Here is a 20,173-nt window from a genome sequence, read left to right on the forward strand (position 1 = left end):
GAGAGAGAGAGAGAGAGAGAGAGAGATAGCTTATCAGCTTACCGGCCCACACACACAATGTTCATGCTGCTGCTGCTGTTACTGCTATGCTAAACAGCAAGGCATCCTGGGAATTGCAGTGACAGCTCATTTTGGTTTTTTTCATGGTCTATGTATGAAAGCTGCTGAGAGACAGCCCTTCCCTCCCTCCTGCCTCCCAACTTTCCCTCCTCCCTTTACACAAACACATACACACACTCTCACAGTCATATACACACATATACACATTCGCACACAGACACACAAAACCTCTCTTTCCCCGGTGCTCATGGGAACGGGTCCGGGGCCTGTCACTAACCCTCCCCCACTCCCTCTACCCCGTTTCTCCCCACCACCTCACCCTCCCCTCATCGCGGCGGTGACAGGGCTTGTTGACAAACGCCAGCAGTCATCAGGGCACCATGGGAAATCTTCTGCCACCATTTTGTCAGCAGAATGACAGAAGTTGTTAATGTCTTGCCTCTCGCCCTGACACGAGATGCTGGGGCTGACAGACTCCGACATGCACCCCACACACACACACACACACACACACACACACACACACACTCAGACACACACACATTCGGAAGCACACTGCTGCGCATAGCCATAGACTAACACAAATGTCATGCTCGCGATACAGACACACATGACCATGCACACTCACACAGGCTGACATGCTGCACACACACCAGTCATGTCCACATTTTGTGCCCCCATCCATAACTCTTCCTCATCTCACTCAACAAAACCAGTCTGTGTGTGCACGAGTGTGTGTGTGCTGTCTGACAACTAGATGTGTATGGATGTTTAGTGTGTGTGACTAGGGAGTGTTAATGAGGATATGTCTATGAGTGTGTACGGCTTCTAATGAGTTGTACGCCTGTGTGTGTGTGTGTGTGTGTGAGAGAGAGAGAGAGAGAGAGAGACAGTGAAAACAGTGTCTCAGCTCTCGTTGTGGATGCAGTGCATGCGTCTGATCAATAACATTTACAATCCCGACAGGAGATCGAGCCTGGCGGACAACCCTAACTGACCGTTATGAGAACATGATGAACTCCAGACAGAGCACACGCACACGCACACACACACACATACAGATGCGTATGGGCAGCTTCTCTGGACATCCAATTACCGTTCCTCATAATCCACTTGCTCCACACACAGCCTCTACCATCCACCTGTGTACAGCTGGTGTACAAAAGACAGACGTCGAGATGTATTTGAGTGTGAGATTGTGTATATGAGGGTGCGGGTTGCTGAAGATGGAAGTTCCCACCAGAATCCGCAAAGATACAATGTTTTTAAGCACAACGGGCCCCTGATCAGATCAGCATCACTGGTTTACCTCAGTTCAGTGGGTTTAGCTGCAACTGTACTCTGTTTAATGTCTCAGGGTGTTATTAAATCAAACACTGCAGAATCCGTTGAAGATGGAGAGAAAGGTGCCAGGCTTACATTTTCCATCAAAGTGAGAATTAGGATCCGCTTGGTTGGTGTGACTTGCGAGATTTTGTGTCTTGGCAAGTGAACGTGTCAAGAGGTTTTTGATCAATGTGGTGAATAAAATGAAACATTGCAGAACTAAGGGTTGAATTCTCACACATTACTGCAAACAGTCATTGTCTTGTCCGTGTACAGTAATGTTCAGCACTTCATAATTCTTTGAAACAGCAAACAAAGATTCTGTATGGAGGAAACGCTACTCACTACACATAACACTACAACTTTGAATTATATTAATAAAGGCTACATGCTAATTGTGTAGTTATGCAGCGGGGTTAGCAATTTCAGAAACTCAATTTATTATTGTGCTAGTCTGGCTTAATGTTACAATTGTTCTCCTCTTGCGTTCAAAGGGGCAACTAAATAGTGCAACATACAAACAAAGTCTTTCTCTTTAAATGTTTCATGACTGCAATACAGAGTCAACAATAATGAGTTTATGGACAGCTGCAAATATTGTATTATTATTATTATTATTATTATTATGACTTGTCTACAGGGTTTCTAACTAACAGACTAACCAACTGGGCTTCATTTCATCCACCTGCCCAGAACATTTCTATCACTGGAGAGGATATTGCATTGACATACATTTATTTCTTGGAAAATTACAGTGCAACAGTCTCACAGCAGTCTGTGAAATACTCTTGTTCATATAAAAACATATGTACATGAACACGTTGTGCTTCAAAGTCTTTGTTTAAATCTGCAAGAGAGGAGAATTCTAATATAAAATGTTTTTTCTGTTTTCTTTTTGTCCTTAGTTTTGAGATTTTTAATGTCATTTTCAGTTTTGTGCTGTAGTTTGATGTTTGGTCAGGTTTTTTGAAATAAAACTATTCAATTAGGTTTAGTAAAACATCATGCTTTAGGTTAAAATACAATGTTTACCACTTGCTTCACATCTCTTTTCAATAAGTTGAATGGGTGAAACGTCCCTCCAGAGTCGCTCTGACTTCTGTGATGAAATATTTTTTGTGTCCATGTACACAAATAAAGAGGTGGTATTTCTTTCATGCTTCGTAATTTGCCATGAGACTTGGCTCTGCTGTAATTTTAAACCATGACTTCACGCTAAAACTCTGATCAAGATGTTGCTGATCATAATTATGGTCAAACCAACATACTATGAGGACACACACACAGATGCAATTTAATCATTAGTCATAAAAGAAACTCAGTTTTGTTCTTGTCTTCAAATATATTGTGCATTAGGAAATATATTCTGGCTAGTAGTGAAATAGAGGCAAGAGATCACTGAAGAGATTAGAAAATAATGTACATCTTATGAAAGGTCAGATATTATTACACCCCAAATCTTGGCGAGGTGAAGGAGAGGTAGATCCTGATTTAATGGCACTCAGAGCCAGACAGGGGCCCTGGAGCATGTTTACACTCTGAGAGTTGTTGTTAAGATGTAGCCAGGAGGCCCAAAGTTTTCTGCCCCACTCTGCGTTTAAGTCATTCTGACATTACACCATGTAATCATTATAAATATCACCTTAACTCTATTATGTGCAGTGGTTAGCACTGTTGCCTCACAGCGAGAAGATCTGAGGTTCAAGTCACTTCCAGGTTGGGGACTCTCTGTGGGGGTTTTTCTGGGTACACCGGTTTCCTCCCACAGTCCAAAGACACACTTGGGCTCCGATTATCTAAAAAATTTAAACTTGGCAAAGATCTGAATGGGAATATTATCATTATCAAAATCAGCTCACAAAATAACTGACAGATCTTTTAACACGTCAGGCAAAAAAAACAAAAACTAGAAACACGAGCTGACCAAATAAATAAATAAATAAATAAAATAATGGTAATAATAATTTGAAGCTATGGCTTTATGCTTAAAACGCCCAGTCAAATAATTTTCTTATGCTCACTGTACGTTTGGATCACAGCATGACTATTTTAACTTCTTATCAGATGATTGTGAACGAGAACAGATTAATCTGAAGAGGTCAGCTATGAGTTGTTATGCTTACTATTTACCAGCAGTTGGTGTCCTGCTTTCATCATGAATAAGGTTGTTGTTGTTGTTGTTTAGCTCATCTGCTAGCTGAGGAAAAAAAATGACAATGGTGGTTTCAGTCTAATTAGTGGATAACACGTGTTTTTAATAATAGTTGTTTGTAATCATGGGCCAATTGTTTCATATTTAATTGTTTTATGCTTGATGTGTATCGTGTGACACATTTGTACAAAAAAAACACACAAAAAAACCCAAATCTACACTTTAATTTATGAGGTTTGCTCTGTTAAATCTGTCTTTGGACAGGTTACTTAATGCAAATGATTTCACATTAGTTGTATGAGAGTGGTAATAATTTTCTCATATAAATCTTGACATTACATTTTAATTGGCAGTGATTGCGGGATTGTGATACCCTCCTGTTTTGCTTGTTTAGGTTTGTGGGGGGATGTCAAGGCCTTTCTGCTGTGAGTGGATATAACACTTCCCCAAACACGAGCCCACTGTAGCTGCAAATGATCATCAATTACAAGTACCAAACAAACTAAGGAAGCACTTATAAATCAGACATCATTTCTGGAAAAAAAAAAAAAAAAAAAAGACTTATCAATGGTGGATCTGAACCAGGGGCAGTAAGACAGCTTGTTGGAATGACTTCTTATAAAGTGGTGGGGGCAAACTACTATATAACACTTATATAAATAAATAAAAATTATAATAAAAGTATGTTTTGAAATCTTGGCTTTTCTTTAAGACTTGTCTTGGAAACAAAATGTCTGATATATCCACGTCTTTTTGCATCCAGAGGAGTCGCCCCCTGCTGCCCATTACACTCAGCGCAGGTTTAAAGCACCTCCCATTGGCGAAGCTGCGTTTAACGTTTATATACAGAATATGTTTAAGTACACACGTTCACCAATATTTAATACTTTTTTAAGATACTGGCTGACAGGCAGCAATATTTTTTTATTTCCAAAAAGAAAATAAAAAAATATTTTAAAAAGGGCTACATACTGAACTTTGAAGCTGGAAACAAAGTATCAATATTAAGCGTTAGTGTTGATGAATTTGCGATAAGATCGATATTTGGATCAATCCGTCTATCTGTAGTAGGTAGTGTCATAACAACAGTGGCTGCGGTGAGTAGTTTTGCTTTTTGTAAATGTATAACTTTAAATTCAACCATGTATTTTAAAATTAACCGCAAGCTTCTATGCCCATGACTTACAAAAAAAGCATTATATATTTAGCATTAAACACAAATACATATATTATATTAATATTTAGTGGCTTCGGTCGTCTTCTGTGCCACAATCACTGCTTTCTTCCCCGGTGCAGTGCTACAGTACAGCGCTCTGACACTTGTTTCACAACACACCCGTGCACGCGCACACACTGAGCGCACGGGAGCAGGTGAGTCAAGCGCAGCTTTCAGCAGGTGCCGCCCCGCGTGTGAGCCGGCTAGGACGAGATGAAAGACACCGCTGCAACTCCCGATCTCTCCCCGGCTCCCTCCCCTCCCTGCACCGCGCGAACACGCCGACTCCCCCCTTTCTCCCCGCACCCTCCATCCATCCATCCACCCATCCCCACACACACCCTCCCCGCTTCCCCGCGCGCTCCGTGAGGTAGATTTGTAGTGACAGCAGCGGGTGCATTCGCCAGTCATTCTCCATAAAAGGTTCCGTCTGATCAAAGCCCTGCTGTGGCAGGGAGGCGGCCCGCTATATCGGTGAGTGTCTGCGTGTCTCCGGTGTCTCGCAGGGTTGAGGCGGTTTTGAAGCTCTATAAACACAAAACCCCTCTCTGTCTATCTCCCTGCTATTTACATTTGAGCTCCGTTTTGCCTTGGCAATAAAACATTGGTTTTATTCCCTCTGCCTGTAGCCCGTGTGACAGGCTCGGCTGCATTAATCAGCTCCTCCCGCTCAGAGTCAAGGATTCCTTAAGCTGGAAGAATTAAATCTTTAAATACATTTTAAACGGAAATGTCTGACTGAAGTTATGTTAACAAGCCCCCAACCTGAGAGGTGTGTGTATTGAGCACAGTCCCCGGTGAGCGCTGAGGGGATCGCACACACACACACACACACAAGGCAGAAACGAGGCAATGTGTTGTTATACATTTACCCATCCCGCTGTCAATTAGACAAACACTAAAAGTTCAGCTTTTCCCCACAATTTGAACATCCGAATATCAGGATGATACCACTGCAACCTGAACTTTTTAAGTCACCTGCCAGTCATATTCCCAATTTTCCATATTCATGTTGTTTTAAATCACCAGGAAGCCTGAGCAATCCCTCTTTAGCTCCTCATTAACATCAGTCGTCTCATCAGAAGCAGACAGCATTATTCACCATCAATTAAGTGCAGCTGCATCCGAAGACAGTCTACTGCTGACACATCTTGGAACAAGGCCGGGATGCAAATGCAAATAAAAAAAAAAAAAGAAAAGAAAAGAAAGAAATTTGGCAATGCAAATTTAGGAAGCTGTTAAGACTTTAAGAGTAGACTCTGCACCCCCTCTACCCAAATTCTGTTATCTGCAGCACAAAGCTTTCTATACATTGATCTTTTTCCCCTCCTCACAACAGTTTCAGTCCCTGCTGAATAAAACATAGATCATCAACACATTGCTTGAAGTTGTTGTCCGTGCATCGAGGCCTTCTATCAGCAGAAAAAATGCAAATCTCACCAAGAAGGGAGACAAAATGTTAGGAACAAAGACCAATGTTGTTAATATATGAAATTCTACATGATTAAAAGATAGACTGTTTCATTTTCTGTTTGCATCTGTACCTATATTGCAGAGTTCAACTCAACTGTTTCTTCAAAACTGATACATTCTGTGATACATACATTCTTGTTACAAAATATTAAATGCTTATACAATGAAAATGACATTTTTCAGTCACTTTCCCATCCTGAGCATTGCGCTCCCAGCCTTAATGCTCAGAACACATAAGCTATATTTGTGTTTAAACAAAAATGCACTTTTAGCATCAACCTTTCTCACCACACACATTATAAAAATGCCAGTATCTCTGGACAATCATCCTCTCTGACCTTTAATGGACTTCCTGTTTGATTAAATTCAACCTGAAACTATGAAAAACAACCAGAGGATTTGCCAGCTGCTGGCCATTAGAAATTGATCAGATCCACAGTTTTCTATTCTATTACTAGTTACAACTTGTTTCTTACCGCTAACCAAAATCAGATGCATTTAGTACAAAAGTTAAGCAGGAACAACAGAAATGAGTCCCAGTGTAATTAACACACCGTTTAATTCCAACAGTCAGTAAGAAAAAAAATTATTACAGCGTATTAGAAACATTACATTAGGCTCACTGTTGCTCTTCTTAGAGCTAAAACTTTGTTATGTTATGTTGGACTCGCTGATAATGCTCTCGAGACACTGCTCGAGTCCACAAAACAAAAAAAAAACATTCCTCATCGACAATCTGCTTAAATTCAAAAGCCCCTAAGCAAAGTTACATTTACAAGAGATCCTTCAGAGACACTCATACTGTATCTGACTGTTCTCCCATACAGGCAAAGTGGTGGCCATATGTACACTCTCTTTTATCGATGTGTGTGTGTGTGTACGTGTGTGTGTGTGTGTGTGAGTGAGAGAGAGAATGTATGTGTAGTTGTCTGTCCAATGGTTTTTAACTGTGTTACTGGGGGTAAGCCTCGATCACCATGGCATGACCCTGGAATAGACAAGAAAAGAAGAAATTATACTACAAAATAGCGACTATGTTAGTCTTAATACAAATATATTACTCTGAGGTCTATTAAATGTTAATCTCTCAGTCACAACAAATCTTATCACTTTGGGAGTTTTGAATTTCAAAATGTAAAATCAGAGTGTGTTACCTGTCCTCCAGCAGCACAGGCTGCTATGAGCCCATACTGTCCTCCCTCCTTCTTCAGTCTGTTTGCTACTGTGGTTGCCAGTCTGCAGCCAGTGGCACCGAATGGGTGACCCAAAGACAGAGAACCACCCCACAGATTGAACTTCTCCATGGCAGGAGTCCCAACCTGCACACACAGCGACCATCAGGTCATGAGTGATGTAAACACCAGTGAAAACTCAACAGGACATCAGCTCAGGTGAATGGATTTCAGCTGAGGATGTCCACTTGACCTCAACAGAAAAAATTGTTGATGCTGTTAACAAAAAATGAAGGCCCAGACATTATCCACATATCCACCAATCTGCAATCTTTGGGGCTATAAAATAAAGGAAGGGCCACAGTGCCAAAAACTCCAGCTCCTTCAGTGGTCGTTTCAGCTCCCCTTTTAAAATGTTTCAAGGCTGTATTAAGATTGCTATCTTTGGATGCAGTGCGCTAACCAAGCTAGGTAAGAGAAGCCCATAACTTAATAATCGGTCTATGACAGCTTGATCAGAAGCCTTATAACACTGGCAGTTTTCCCAAGAAGCTAAATCATCAGGCAGCTCCCTGCTTTCAGATGAACTTTTATATGACCCCAGTTAAAGTGAGAAAGGCATTACAATACTTGATGCGATTGTGTAAAAATAATTGTTATCCAAGCATATTCAATTCTTTGTGGCTGTTCATGTTTTGCAGTGTGCTGCAAGCATCAAGGTGAGCTGCATGGATCTAGTTTTTGAGAAAAAGCAAACAGATGACCAACGGCCATCTTTACCTTCGATTTCCTGCCCATGTACGTCTGAGCAAACCAATCCGAGTCCATAGCCTTCAAATTTGCCATGATCTGACCCTGAAAAACACACACAAATATATATCCACCGAGTTACCATGGAAACCAGCCCGGAAATTGATCTGTATTGATCCAACTGTGTTGAGTATGAAGCAGACATGTCAAATTTTACTCCTGCATGTGGACAACATTTATACTGTACATGACAACATGCTGAAACTCGATTAGAGGCAAACACAGAAATGTTGGTGGAGACGGACAGAATATTGATGGATCACATAGACTCACATACTTTTCCCCCCCTGAAATATATTGTAATAACTTACTGCGAATGCCTCGTGAAACTCAAAGACGTCAATATCACTCATGGACAAGCCGGCACGTTCCAGGACTTTAGGTGTAGCGTACGTTGGCCTAAAATAATCAAACAGAGAAAGCATGGAGGTAGAATAAGTCTTCTTTTTTTTTTAATCGTCCTCAAGACAATTAAGAAACCACCATCTAATCAAATCTACTGAGTAAGAAGTAGTAACTCACCCCAAAAGCAGCTGATCTTTGGGGTCATGAGACACATAGACAAAGTCTCTGCCAGGATAAAATATTTAAATAAGCATATTGTGCAATCTAGCATTATTATAGAAGTTATTGTTAATCTACCAAGAAGACAGGGTTTAGATACCTGAGGTAGGCTTTAGGCTTGTAACCCATAGCCAAAGCTTTCTCTTCAGACATGACGAGCACAGCAGAGGCACCATCGGTCTGAGGACACACAAACAAGAATCTCAACTTCATGATCCAAGAACAGTTTCCAAAACTGAAAATTTGGAAGAACTAGTTTGAGCATGGTGACACAAGTGAACAAGAGGGTTTAGGATAAAAGTGTTTCCCATATATATAATATTGACTTTGGGCAACCTAAGTCAAGTATAGGAAACTTAAAAAAAAATCTATTTTGTTCCCCATTTTTTATCAGACAAAATGACAGAGTTGGACAATCCCTTCGCTTTTATTTTGAAGTTTGATGACTGCTAACCAATGAGAGCTGTGCCTGCTCATCATCATCATCTGTGCAGTTAGGTCTTTTGTGGCAGTCTCCAGAGTTTCTCCACCATGATGGACTGCAGCTGGTGATGTTAGTCCCCTTTATGATCCGAGGGTCCAATGTGAGCTGGCGGACCACTCTAATCAGAACTTGCACCAAGTGGAGAACTGGTTCAGGTGTTTGCTCAACTGAGATGAAAGAGTCTGCAGAGCATAAGGACTACTATCGCCAGCTGCTAGGATGGTGGAATTGGTGTTCAACCACAGGATGAGGAACTTGCAGAAGAAGCTGCTTCATTCACACAAAGTATATGTAATGATTGTTTTTTAATGAATTTCCTGAATAAAGTGTGGGTGCACCTGATTAAAGATTTTTAAGTTATTTCCTAATAAAGAATAAGATTTTGTCAAAACCAAACATATCTTTAACCCAGATACACAAAAGAAACAATTAGCGCCGTTTCTGTGTCTTTACCAGGAAAGAAGAGTTTGCAGCAGTGACTGTTCCATGAGGTTTAACGAAGGCAGGCTTTAGTTTGGCCATTTGCTCCATGGATGATGGCCGTATGCCGTTGTCCTTTGACACAATATCACGACCTGAGGAGACATGAATGCCACTCTATTGTAAACATTTTTTTTAAAGAGGAAAGCCTAAAATCTAGCCCATTCCTCTTATATTTTGTTCGATAATAACTAATATTTTCAATTTGAACCCTAACTCTACTTTCCAAATTGACTGAAAGCGATTTTTTCAAAAGTGATAGATGTCCAAGCGCAGTCAGATTATTTTAGCTTCTGCTAATTATTAATTATATTTATTTCAGATAGAATTAGTCCATATCATGCAAAAAACATAACAAAAAATCAAAATGTATAATTCAAAATTTCTCAAAGCCAATATGAAGTCTTTATATATTCACAATGTATAACATAATCTACAGTAAAGCTGGGTTTACCTGGCACTTTAAAGGAGATGACATCCTGCAGCAGCCCTTCGTCCTGGGCTTTTTTAGCCAGTGTGTGTGATCGCAGTGCAAACTCATCCTGCTCCACTCTGGAGACCCCAAATGCAGCAGCCAGACGATCAGCACTGTGGCCCATTGTTTCTGCTGTGGAGAACTCCGCAAAAGCAGGAAGCTAGTACGGCACAACGGACAATTTGAGGGTTAAATACTATATGGTGTGAACAGAAGTAAGCCACTCTGAAATCAACTACAACTGAAAGTTGTTAAATCATATATACCTCCGGGGAGAGGTGTGCAAGCCGGATGCTGCCAATCAGACTGAGCCTCTGGCCGAGTGTCTTTGCCTTGTTTAGGGACAACATGGTTTTCCTCATCTTACGGCTGTGACGAATGGGAACGTCTGACATGAATTCCACTCCGCCTGCTACAACAGCATCACACTGACCGGCAGCAATCAGACCAACACCTGGAGCGATGGATAAAGAAGATGAAGATTAAAGATTAAAACAACCATTAAAAACCAAAAGTAAAATCAAAGAATTGCATGAAAATAGGTCAAGATCCATCGGCTTTACCTACTTTTCCTAATATAATGAATGTGATTTGGTTTAACACAAGAGGACACATCTGATCAGTATACTACGCCCCCTGTCATTTTTACAGACTTCACCTCCAACCTGCCAAATGTTGGTGTATGACAGTTTATTTTGATGCTTAAACATTAAGACCGGATGCCTTTTTTCATTTAGGATTTAATTTTATTCATCTTGCTCCTTGCCCATAGGAGCTGTAAACAACTAAAAAGCGCATATAGCAGTTTATCACTGTTGCAGTGTACACAACTGTTTTGCAACTGCAATGCAGGACTACACTGAATATCAATAATAATAATAATAATAATGATGATATTTAGAACAAATTATACAGAGTCTCAGTGAAGAGGCTTCTTTTCCGGACATACTTGAGGTCATTGCCTGGTTGGAGGAGATGCAGGCCATGGTGACTGTGTGAGCTGGGATTTTGTCAGAGAAGCCTGCACCCAGTGCTGCCTGAAATCAAAGTAAACATAGAGCCACATTATACACAAATGTAATTGTATTATGCATTTACAGATAATAAATGCACCACAATTATATTTTAGTACGCAATAACAAAGTTAAAGTTAACATTTACAATATGTGATATGTGTATGGGAGAGTGCTTATGTGTGCATACCTCTCTTGCTACGTTGCTGGTTTTAACCTCTTGAACGACTGTTCCATATATGATGTAGTCTACAGCATCTTTTGGTATACCTGTCTGTTTTAGCAGGCCCCTATATAAAAGAAAAAAAAAAGAAGATATAAAACAAACACAAACACACTTCATAAAGACCTTGTACAATCTCTTTCTAGTGTAAACTGATATACTTCATTCATCTCCATTGCACTTTGCCCTCACATTACTTTTAAAGCTTACAATGTTTACTGCTTCATAATGACTAGAAGAGTCTAAGAGATATTTTAACAGATCATCAGCAGTTCAGAGTGACACAGTACAACATATAAATGAAAAGTAGTTTTTAAAAATCATTCATTCAAATCATGGTAGCCTTGTCTAAAAAGTGTCCAAATATACAATTATTTTTGCAGGGTTTCTTTGTGGAGCAAAAAACCCTGCAAGCATTTACCCATTTAAACCTCTGATTCAGTTAGAACAAGTTCAAAACTAGATCTGCAAACTGTTATTTAATTTGCAGATAAACATTTGACATTGACTTTGCTGGTCTCAACAGACAGTCATCAGAAAAACAATGCAACCATAGACTTACTGCAGAGCTGCTCTGGCCAGGTCATGTGGCATTAAGTCAGCATACCTGTAGAGACCAACCAAAAAGTTTTTTTCTTTTGTTTAAGCCACAAAAATAATTTTCCACTACAAAATGTTCTTGACTGTTTTTTAAGTGTTCAGTACTCAGTGTAGCACAATACAATAAACGTAAAGTGAGAACACAAAGAAAAGAGCCGAGACATACGTGGTTCCAGACAACAGGAAAGGGGTTCGAACTCCTTCCACCAGCACTATGTTCTTTACACCGGGTCGAGCCAGCGTCTTCTTGCTCTTTGTTTGAACTGAAAGAAAATAATTAAAAATAAGACTTACAGCAAGGGCATCTCAGCATCTGCTAGGGGAAGTAGGTTTATACATATTATGTCCAGGCAAATAAATCAGCGATTAAAGGCTTTGGTTACCATTCTGCTTTCAAAAAAAATCTATAATACACATAGCCATAATCTGGATAAAAATTATCATTATAGTAAAAAACTTACCTTGAGACTGAAGCTGGGCTGTTGTACTGAGAGATCGTGCACCTTAGACAAAGAAAAATAAAGAAATTATCATTATAAACCTAAAAGTACCAGATTTTAAATGCTAATATTGAACTGGAAGCAGCTGTACTGCATCTTTAATTTCTGACTCTTAGTCATGTATTTCCTTAATTACTTATGGATATTTAAAATATATTAAACTGTTATGGGAACAAATGACAACTTACCAAATCGCACTGCCCAGGAAGAGCTGACTGAGCAGCTCCGAATTGGGTTCATCAACATGGAAGCCATTCTGTTCTCTGTGGCAAGAAATGTTACTGCAAAGTTTATGGAAATGTTTAACATTTCAGATTCAAAACATTTTAAATTAACTTGGATATTTTAGGACTTCTTTGTGTTTTTCTTAGAATTCCTTACTTTTTTTGTGTGAATTCACAACGACTTAAAAAAAAAAAAATTCCTGAAACCACACAATCCATAGGGGATATATTTATTACTATTATATTGTAGCCTTATTGCATGGGCAGGAGTGTTACACAACCACAACCTCTCAGATCATACTCCGTTCTACTTTCATGTCTGAGTCCTGGTTGTGTTTGACTAAAATCACTTTGCCATATATCTTAAACAACACCTCTTTAGAATTTGCTCCTATCAATTCTTATTTTTTTAAAATCTTTTTTCAGTATACAGGGATTTGTATATTTTATTATGTGATTCAATTTATAAAACTGAAAAATTACTGAATCACCAAGCATCACCAAAACCGTTTCAATGCGCTAGACTTTGTGTCTGCTAATCTGTGGAAGGTTATAGGAAAGGATGCACACATTCTTCCAAAATATATTTGGCAGAGAGCACTGCTGATCATTTTCACAATTATGAAAACATTCAGTTACCCCCGGATACTCTACGGATAGGGGCACTGTCATCCTGAAAAGGTAGGTGAATAAAGGTGATCAGTCAGAACTCATGACCTCTTGATTTCGGTCACTGTTCCTTCTCAGAGCATAAGTCGATCCAAACTATGCCAAAAAAAAAAACAAAAAAAAACAAACCTAATAAATGCCCCTTATAGCACATAAGAACCACCACTTCCACTAATTTTGGGGCTCAGGAGTTTACTACTTTCCTTTAATTTGTCATACAACAACGGTCACCCTGCCCAACCCCCTCTACCCTAGCTTTGACCCTTCACCTAGATTTCTCTCCTGGAGAATGACAGAGCCCTATGTGCAGAATCACAAGACTAATACTGACTGCGTATCGACAAATTATATAAGTCCAAATAAAGCAACAAAATATAACCTTATAGTATCGACGAAATCTAAAATAAAAACAGCGATTTAGCTGGAAGCTGCATGCAAGTCTAGCTCAACTAGCTAGCTACTTGTGAGCTAAAATTTAATCAGCAAAAATTCCTGCCGCTGTGTTTGAGATGAAAAAAATCAGTTTGCAGAACCCGTATAACAGCTTTTAACTTTCTAACCTCACCAGATACGTTTAAGCTCACCTGTTTTTATGGTTTATATCCCAGCACACTGCTTCCCTGTCTAAAGACCGGCCAGACCCACCAGGACTACAAAAACTGCTTTAAAGGACCCACCCAGTGACTAAGCCGACCAACGATGTGCCTGAAGCAAAACAATAAAGCACACATTAATATTAACAAATTACACTGCTGTTCACATTCATTATAACCTGCATCACAACTAGGTCCTTCTCTAAAACTAAAAAATAACGACTTGAAATATTAATCTTTTAAACTAAGACACTTTTCAAGCCCCACCGGCGGCCTATATTAAACGGTACTCTTGCGCCCTCACCGGTCAGTCATCGTAATAGATTTTGTTGATTGCACTTGTATGTATGTTGCGGTTGACGCTTTACTAAAGCTTCAGGTGGAAATGGCAGTAACTCGTGCAGCAGGTGTTTTCTCCAAGTTTGCAACAGGCAAACACCCTTTATTGTCAGGTATATTTAAAATCACTCATCTTTTGTTGATGTTGTTGAAGGTACTTTAATTTAACTTTTGTCGTTTTAATTTACTCTTTGTCGAATTTGTACTCGATGGTAGCATTTGACTTCAAGCTGTTAGTGGATAACTGAAAATATAATAACTCAGAATTTGCTTTTTTTTTTCTTGAAAAATTACTCAAGTGGTTTAAAAAAACGTTGTAAAGGGAGATATTTTTCAAATGGAACTGTGGGTAAAACATTTTTAATTACATTAATTATTAAAAGCTGGCATATAATTAGATATTCTGCACTGACGTTAGTAACGCCTGTGTTTACTGTCTGTTGCAGTAAAAGGTTTAATGTTAGAGTTTTTAGTTTTTTGGTGATAACAGCATACAGGGCTGCAATACTAAGTTACTGTCTTAATTTCTGTCTTTCTGCTCAGTCACAACTAACTTTAGCAGAATTGTATTAACTTGTTCTTTTCCTTATGTTAGGGGAAACTTGTCCTAGAGGAAAGTCAAGGGCCTCTCCTTTTTATTCAGGAGCACTCAAAATTCTTATTGCCTCTTTCTGCTCTTAGGTCGTGCCAGACGGATTTTCTCTGTATCATCACATTTGGCAGGTAAAGAGGGTTTTGATGATGATCGGTGCACCAAATACCCAAGAGTACACTCACATCCATCACAAATCGGTGGCTTACTAAAGAACCAACGATTCTTTAGTAAAGGTTCAGCTGTATTAATTTAGTGTGGTCTGTGTTCCCCCAACATCCAGGTGCTATCTTAAACAAAAGTAATATTCATATAGTGTTGACTCATTTAGATGAACTGTTTGCATACTTTAGTTCTTGTTAAAGATTAGCAAAACAGGTTTTTGCACAGCTGTTCTGCAAACATTTATCTTTAAAATCTGCATTGTACTTTCTTTCCTATCTTGTTATAGCTTGACTTGTTACTGCTCATTATAGTTTACGAGAATAATGTGAAACCATTGGTAACAATGTTGCTCCATTATGTTTCATTAGCATATGCATGCACAGTACAAGCAAAACAAGGCTGGAGTGTTAAACCAAAGTCTTTCTACAAGCAAGTCCCATTCCTCAGAGGTCATATCAAAGTGTCTCTCAGTAATTATTTGGGCAGTTAATTTAGATAATACTTCAAAATAAAGTTTAAATTCAGTGCTTAAGAACATGAAACTGTATGCATGGAATTGCCTAAATCTAATAAAACAGATTAAAAGTTGTAAAGGGAAGTAAAGTTTTATAAAAAAGAAACTTAAGTGTTACAAAATTCTCACTTTTTTTTGAGTAAAATATCTGCTTATACAAGAAAATATTACTGTAATCTATCTCATTCTTTAATTGCTGTTTTCTCTTTTTTAGCTCATAAACATATCAGCTTCGAGTACAAGGACGATGTGGCTGTTATACGATTCAATGATCCAACATCGAAGGTGTGTGCGTCTGTTTGTGGATATGAAACAGTACACGTCTTAGAGAGAGATTAAGTTTGTAACAGTCCTGACTACATGTTTCACTCTTGAAATGACATAATTTTGTTGTTTTGTGTGTGTAGGTGAACAAACAGTCTCTGCAGTTGCATGAGTTGGCTGACGTGTTGGGAGACATCTGGCTTTATAGATCTTCAAAAAGTGTTGTCCTCATTTCAGGCAAACTTACTGGTTTGCTTACTGCTCCAGCAGATAGCAAGTAGGCTTTTGAGGGCTTTCACAGTCTCTGATGTGTGTGGTGTATTCTGTGTTGCTTTTTGTTTTGTTTGTTTGTTTTGTAAGTGTAAAAGTGCAAGTAAACCAGGACGTATTTTACGAAAAAAGTCAAATGGATCAAATTTAATATGCTTAATTGAAAAGTGAGTAATTTATCTTGATTTTTTTTTTCTTTGCTCTCAGTATGCTTCAGTCCTGTACAACTAGTGAGGAGGTCGCCAGTCTCTGTGAGGAAGCTCAGAAGTTGTTTAAGAGAATTGAGCAGTCTCGTGTCCCCATTGTCGCCGCTATCCATGGCTCATGCCTGAGTCGAGGCCTTGAGGTACAACAGTTTGTGTCAAAATGCCAACTTGGCTTAAAATATGGGCAGTAACTCTCAGTTTTGTAACTTTTGTGTAGCTTGCAACAGCCTGCCACTACAGAATTGCCACGAAGAGTAAAGAAACAGTCCTGGGGACTCCGGAGGTCATGTTGGGACTGCTGCCGGGAGCAGGTGGCACTCAGAGACTACCTAAAATGGTATAAATGCACACACTCATATTAATCAGTTCCTCAGTGAAAGTCTTGAAAGCATTGCTGCAGTCTTGTGCTAGTGGCTACTGCAGTACACAGGAGTATAATAAGGTCAAGGCTCTCACTTGGGCCAATACCAGCTCACTGTCTTCAATTCTGCTTGTTGCACATGTTTAGGTGGGTCTCCTGGGAGCTTTTGATATGCTGCTGTCAGGCAAGAACATCACAGCAGACGAAGCCAAGAAGATGGGTCTAGTGGACCAGCTTGTGGACCCTCTGGGTATGTTATACATGTGGCATTTCTTCAATGAATGTACCGTTTTTCTGTTGTAATCTTAAGGGAGAGAGTGGTGGGGAATTAAACTTTTTAGCAGCTCAAGACTGAGCCTTCAATTAGTGACATGTTTCATTTTTCTCTGTGCTTCTTTTATATTTATATTTCAGGTCCTGGTCTGAAGTCTCCAGAGGAACGAACGATGGAATACCTTGAGGAAGTTGCAGTGGGTGTTGCCAATGACTTGGCCAACAAAAAGATTCCCCTTACTAGGGAAAAAAGCTTTAGACTGAGTGAGTGAACTCGTGTTCAGCCCAGTTGTCTTTATACCGCCAAGGATTTGTTCCATGAAATCATTTGCAACTGGCTTGTTTTTTCAGTCCCAGCGGTTGGGGCCACCAACTGCAGTTTCTTGAATGGCCACTTGAGGTGTCAAAACACACCAATGAGAATTCAAGGATGTTGTCAAATTTCAGTTTTATCATTTAAAATTTTAACTGATAAACTGTCTATGGTATCTTCTAATTGGCAAATACCAGCTGTACACATTTACACAACAAACAATGAAAACCTGTCACTGTAAACGTGTGTGTGCAGAGCTGTGGGACGCAGTCACGGGCCTGGGTCCAGTGAGGAAGATCATCTACAGCACTGTCACTAAAAGAGTCCAGAAACAAACTAAAAACCTCTACCCTGCTCCGTTCCAGATTATTGAGGTAAAGAGTACACTTATGGGTGAAGATAAACACATTAGCGCATGATGTTGCTGCTGAGTGTCTCATGCTGTCTTATTTTAATGTGCAGTGTGTTAAAACTGGCATAGAGCACGGCAGTAACGCAGGTTATTTGGCTGAAGCTCAGGTGAGTTGGACTAACAGAATTTTTTTTTTTTTTTTTTTTTCTCAGTCAGATGGATTTTTAAAAAAAATCCTCCTGGCCTTTTGGTAGATGTCATACATGTGCTGCATTTTGACCATTGTGACCTTTTGTGTTTTGCTGGGTGTTTTTTCTGTTTTGTTTTTTCACTCTGTAGTTAGTGTTGGGAAAAGAGCAGAGTTTGGGTTACAACAGGAACCTTCCTCATTCATCAAATGATGAATGTGGAGTGACAGACTCCTCTCACTAATGCCATAAGTATGTGCATAAAGCCCCATCACCAATGAACACCTTAGGCCTAAACGAGTCATGCCAAGAGCTTTGACAAAATGGCATTAATTGATGTCCCGGGAATGAGAATGGGCTGCTTAACAGTTTAGGCTTGTGGGTTTCATTGATGACTCTATAATCAAGTTTTTGGATGTGTTGTTGTTAAAGAGACTAATTGTATTTGTTAAATTCTTGTTGCTTTTAACCCTTCATAGAGCTTTGGTAAGTTGGTGATGACTTCTGAATCCAAAGCTTTGATTGGACTTCACAATGGTCGTTTGTTGTGTAAGAAGAACCGATTTGGTCCCCCAGAAAAGGAAGTAAAGTAAGAACTGTAAACAGGGGTGATTTATGTTGCCATATACATTTGCTGTCTATATACAGTTGCCTCAGTGATAGCAGTAAGACACCTGTACAAAATGTTTGCAACAGAAAGCTGGCCATTCTGGGTGCAGGGCTAATGGGAGCAGGTATAGCACAGGTATCTGTAGATAAAGGCCTCACCAGCATCCTAAAGGACACCACAGAGGATGCCATCAGCAAAGGATATGAAAAGGTTCATAAAAGGTAATATAAACGCATTCTATATTATTTATTTATTTAATTTATTGAAAAATAAAAGTGGCTTTACAGTTTGAAGTATTTTTGTTTGTTTGGGTTTTTTGTTTTTCTCCTCAAAATGTTCTTGATCTTCAGTTTCGACACCAAGGTGAAGAAGAAAGCCATGATATCATTTGAGCGTGACGCCATTATGTCTAATCTGTCGATTCAGACGGATTACTCTGGTTTTGAGTCTGCTGACATGGTGATAGAGGCTGTGTTTGAAGACCTCAACATTAAACATAAAGTCCTCAAGGAGGTGGAGGCAGTGAGTGCAGTTTTGCTTGAACTACTCTGTCTTTAACTGTTTTAGTTAGAGGTGGTTAAATTGGCATTGAAAATGTATTACAATAAATGGGCATCTAAGAACTTCTAAATTACTTTGAGCAAGAACTGGTGCAGAACTAACCTGTTTGGAGAAATCTCGCCTTAATTTAGGTTTTAACTTGAGAAAATTCTCAGGCCAACCCACAGTAACTGTTAAAGAACTTAGTGGGATTGATGTAGATGAGGCTTTCCTTTTCTTGTTTGGAGTTTCAATCATTTTTGAGAAGCTTTTGGTTGCATGCAGGTAGTATTATGTCATTATTATTCTAGCATAGCTATATTAGCTGTTTAACAGTTATTTTCTGTCTAAGACTTATTTGCATTACTAAGTAATCAGGATCAGCTTACCATTCACACAAACACGATTCTAATGCTTTATTTTTAAATTATAGGTTGTAAATCTGGAAAAGGATTCTTTCTCTATGGAAAGACTAAGAGTGTGAATCCTGAAGTAGAAGAAATTCTCAAGAACCATCAAGTGACTGCTCCCTCTGCAATGTAAGAAAACAGCCTCTCGTCTGATCTACTAATTGCCCTGTTCTGATCTGTCTCTCTGAAGTTATGTGTTTGCTGCAGTTCTTCAGAATACGACATGCAGTACCGGCTGCTGTCTCGCTGCATAAACGAGTCGTTAATGTGTCTCCAGGAGGGAATAATACAAAGCCCTCTAGAAGGAGACATTGGAGCAGTGTTTGGGTATGGGTTTCCTCCCATGCACGGTGGTATGTCTCCAACATTTGTATACTTTTGAACTAGATATTTATATTAGTAAACTGATGGTTATCGATTGTGTTGGTGCTAATCGACCTTTTGTTATTCCTACATTTATCAGGTCCGTTCAGATTTGTTGACACATTTGGTGCAGAGCGCCTTGTGAGCCTCATGAAACGTTTTGAGGATGTTTATGGAAACCAGTTTACACCCTGCCAGCTTCTACTAGACCACACCAAAGACCCCAGCAAAAGGTTTTATCAATCATCCCCCTCCCTGCTTCAATACTAAAAACAACTTAGCGTTTTGAGAGAGGGACTAGTCCCCCCTTTGGTATGTCTGAACTGTTAGAGCAGCAAATATGTCTTCTAAGATCAAACTAAAGGAATCAACCTAAAAT

At 39.4% G+C, this 20,173-nt stretch overlaps 2 protein-coding genes across 3 annotated transcripts; one reads left to right on the forward strand and one right to left on the reverse strand.

Annotated features, from left to right (window-relative positions):
* Positions 1-6,767: 6,767 nt before the first annotated feature.
* hadhb (hydroxyacyl-CoA dehydrogenase trifunctional multienzyme complex subunit beta) lies at positions 6,768-14,119 on the reverse strand. Of its 2 annotated transcripts, none has more exons than XM_005737264.1 (16): positions 14,026-14,119; positions 12,737-12,811; positions 12,510-12,551; positions 12,215-12,311; positions 12,011-12,055; positions 11,416-11,515; positions 11,162-11,249; positions 10,479-10,666; positions 10,192-10,372; positions 9,711-9,832; positions 8,874-8,953; positions 8,732-8,779; positions 8,521-8,608; positions 8,180-8,254; positions 7,382-7,546; positions 6,768-7,215 (listed from the first exon to the last, which is right to left on the reverse strand). In XM_005737264.1, exons 2-16 carry the CDS (start codon positions 12,801-12,803, stop codon positions 7,180-7,182), a joined length of 1,422 nt encoding a protein of 473 aa, XP_005737321.1. In that variant the 5' UTR covers positions 12,804-12,811; positions 14,026-14,119; the 3' UTR covers positions 6,768-7,179. The 2 variants fall into 2 exon arrangements, with proteins under 2 accessions (XP_005737321.1, XP_013767340.1); XM_013911886.1 differs by having other exon boundaries at positions 12,737-12,829.
* Positions 14,120-14,419: 300 nt separating this feature from the next.
* On the forward strand, positions 14,420-20,064 carry hadhaa (hydroxyacyl-CoA dehydrogenase trifunctional multienzyme complex subunit alpha a). The gene is made up of 15 exons (XM_013911884.1): positions 14,420-14,486; positions 15,859-15,929; positions 16,052-16,185; positions 16,386-16,524; positions 16,602-16,721; positions 16,893-16,995; positions 17,160-17,282; positions 17,587-17,705; positions 17,794-17,850; positions 18,351-18,460; positions 18,568-18,702; positions 18,832-19,007; positions 19,455-19,560; positions 19,639-19,784; positions 19,895-20,064. Exons 1-15 carry the CDS (start codon positions 14,420-14,422, stop codon positions 20,062-20,064), a joined length of 1,776 nt encoding a protein of 591 aa, XP_013767338.1.
* Positions 20,065-20,173: the final 109 nt, after the last annotated feature.

This window comes from Pundamilia nyererei, unplaced genomic scaffold (genome assembly GCF_000239375.1).
Source record: "Pundamilia nyererei isolate P.nyererei 1_Seehausen unplaced genomic scaffold, PunNye1.0 scaffold00074, whole genome shotgun sequence".
NCBI classification, from domain to species: domain Eukaryota; kingdom Metazoa; phylum Chordata; class Actinopteri; order Cichliformes; family Cichlidae; genus Pundamilia; species Pundamilia nyererei.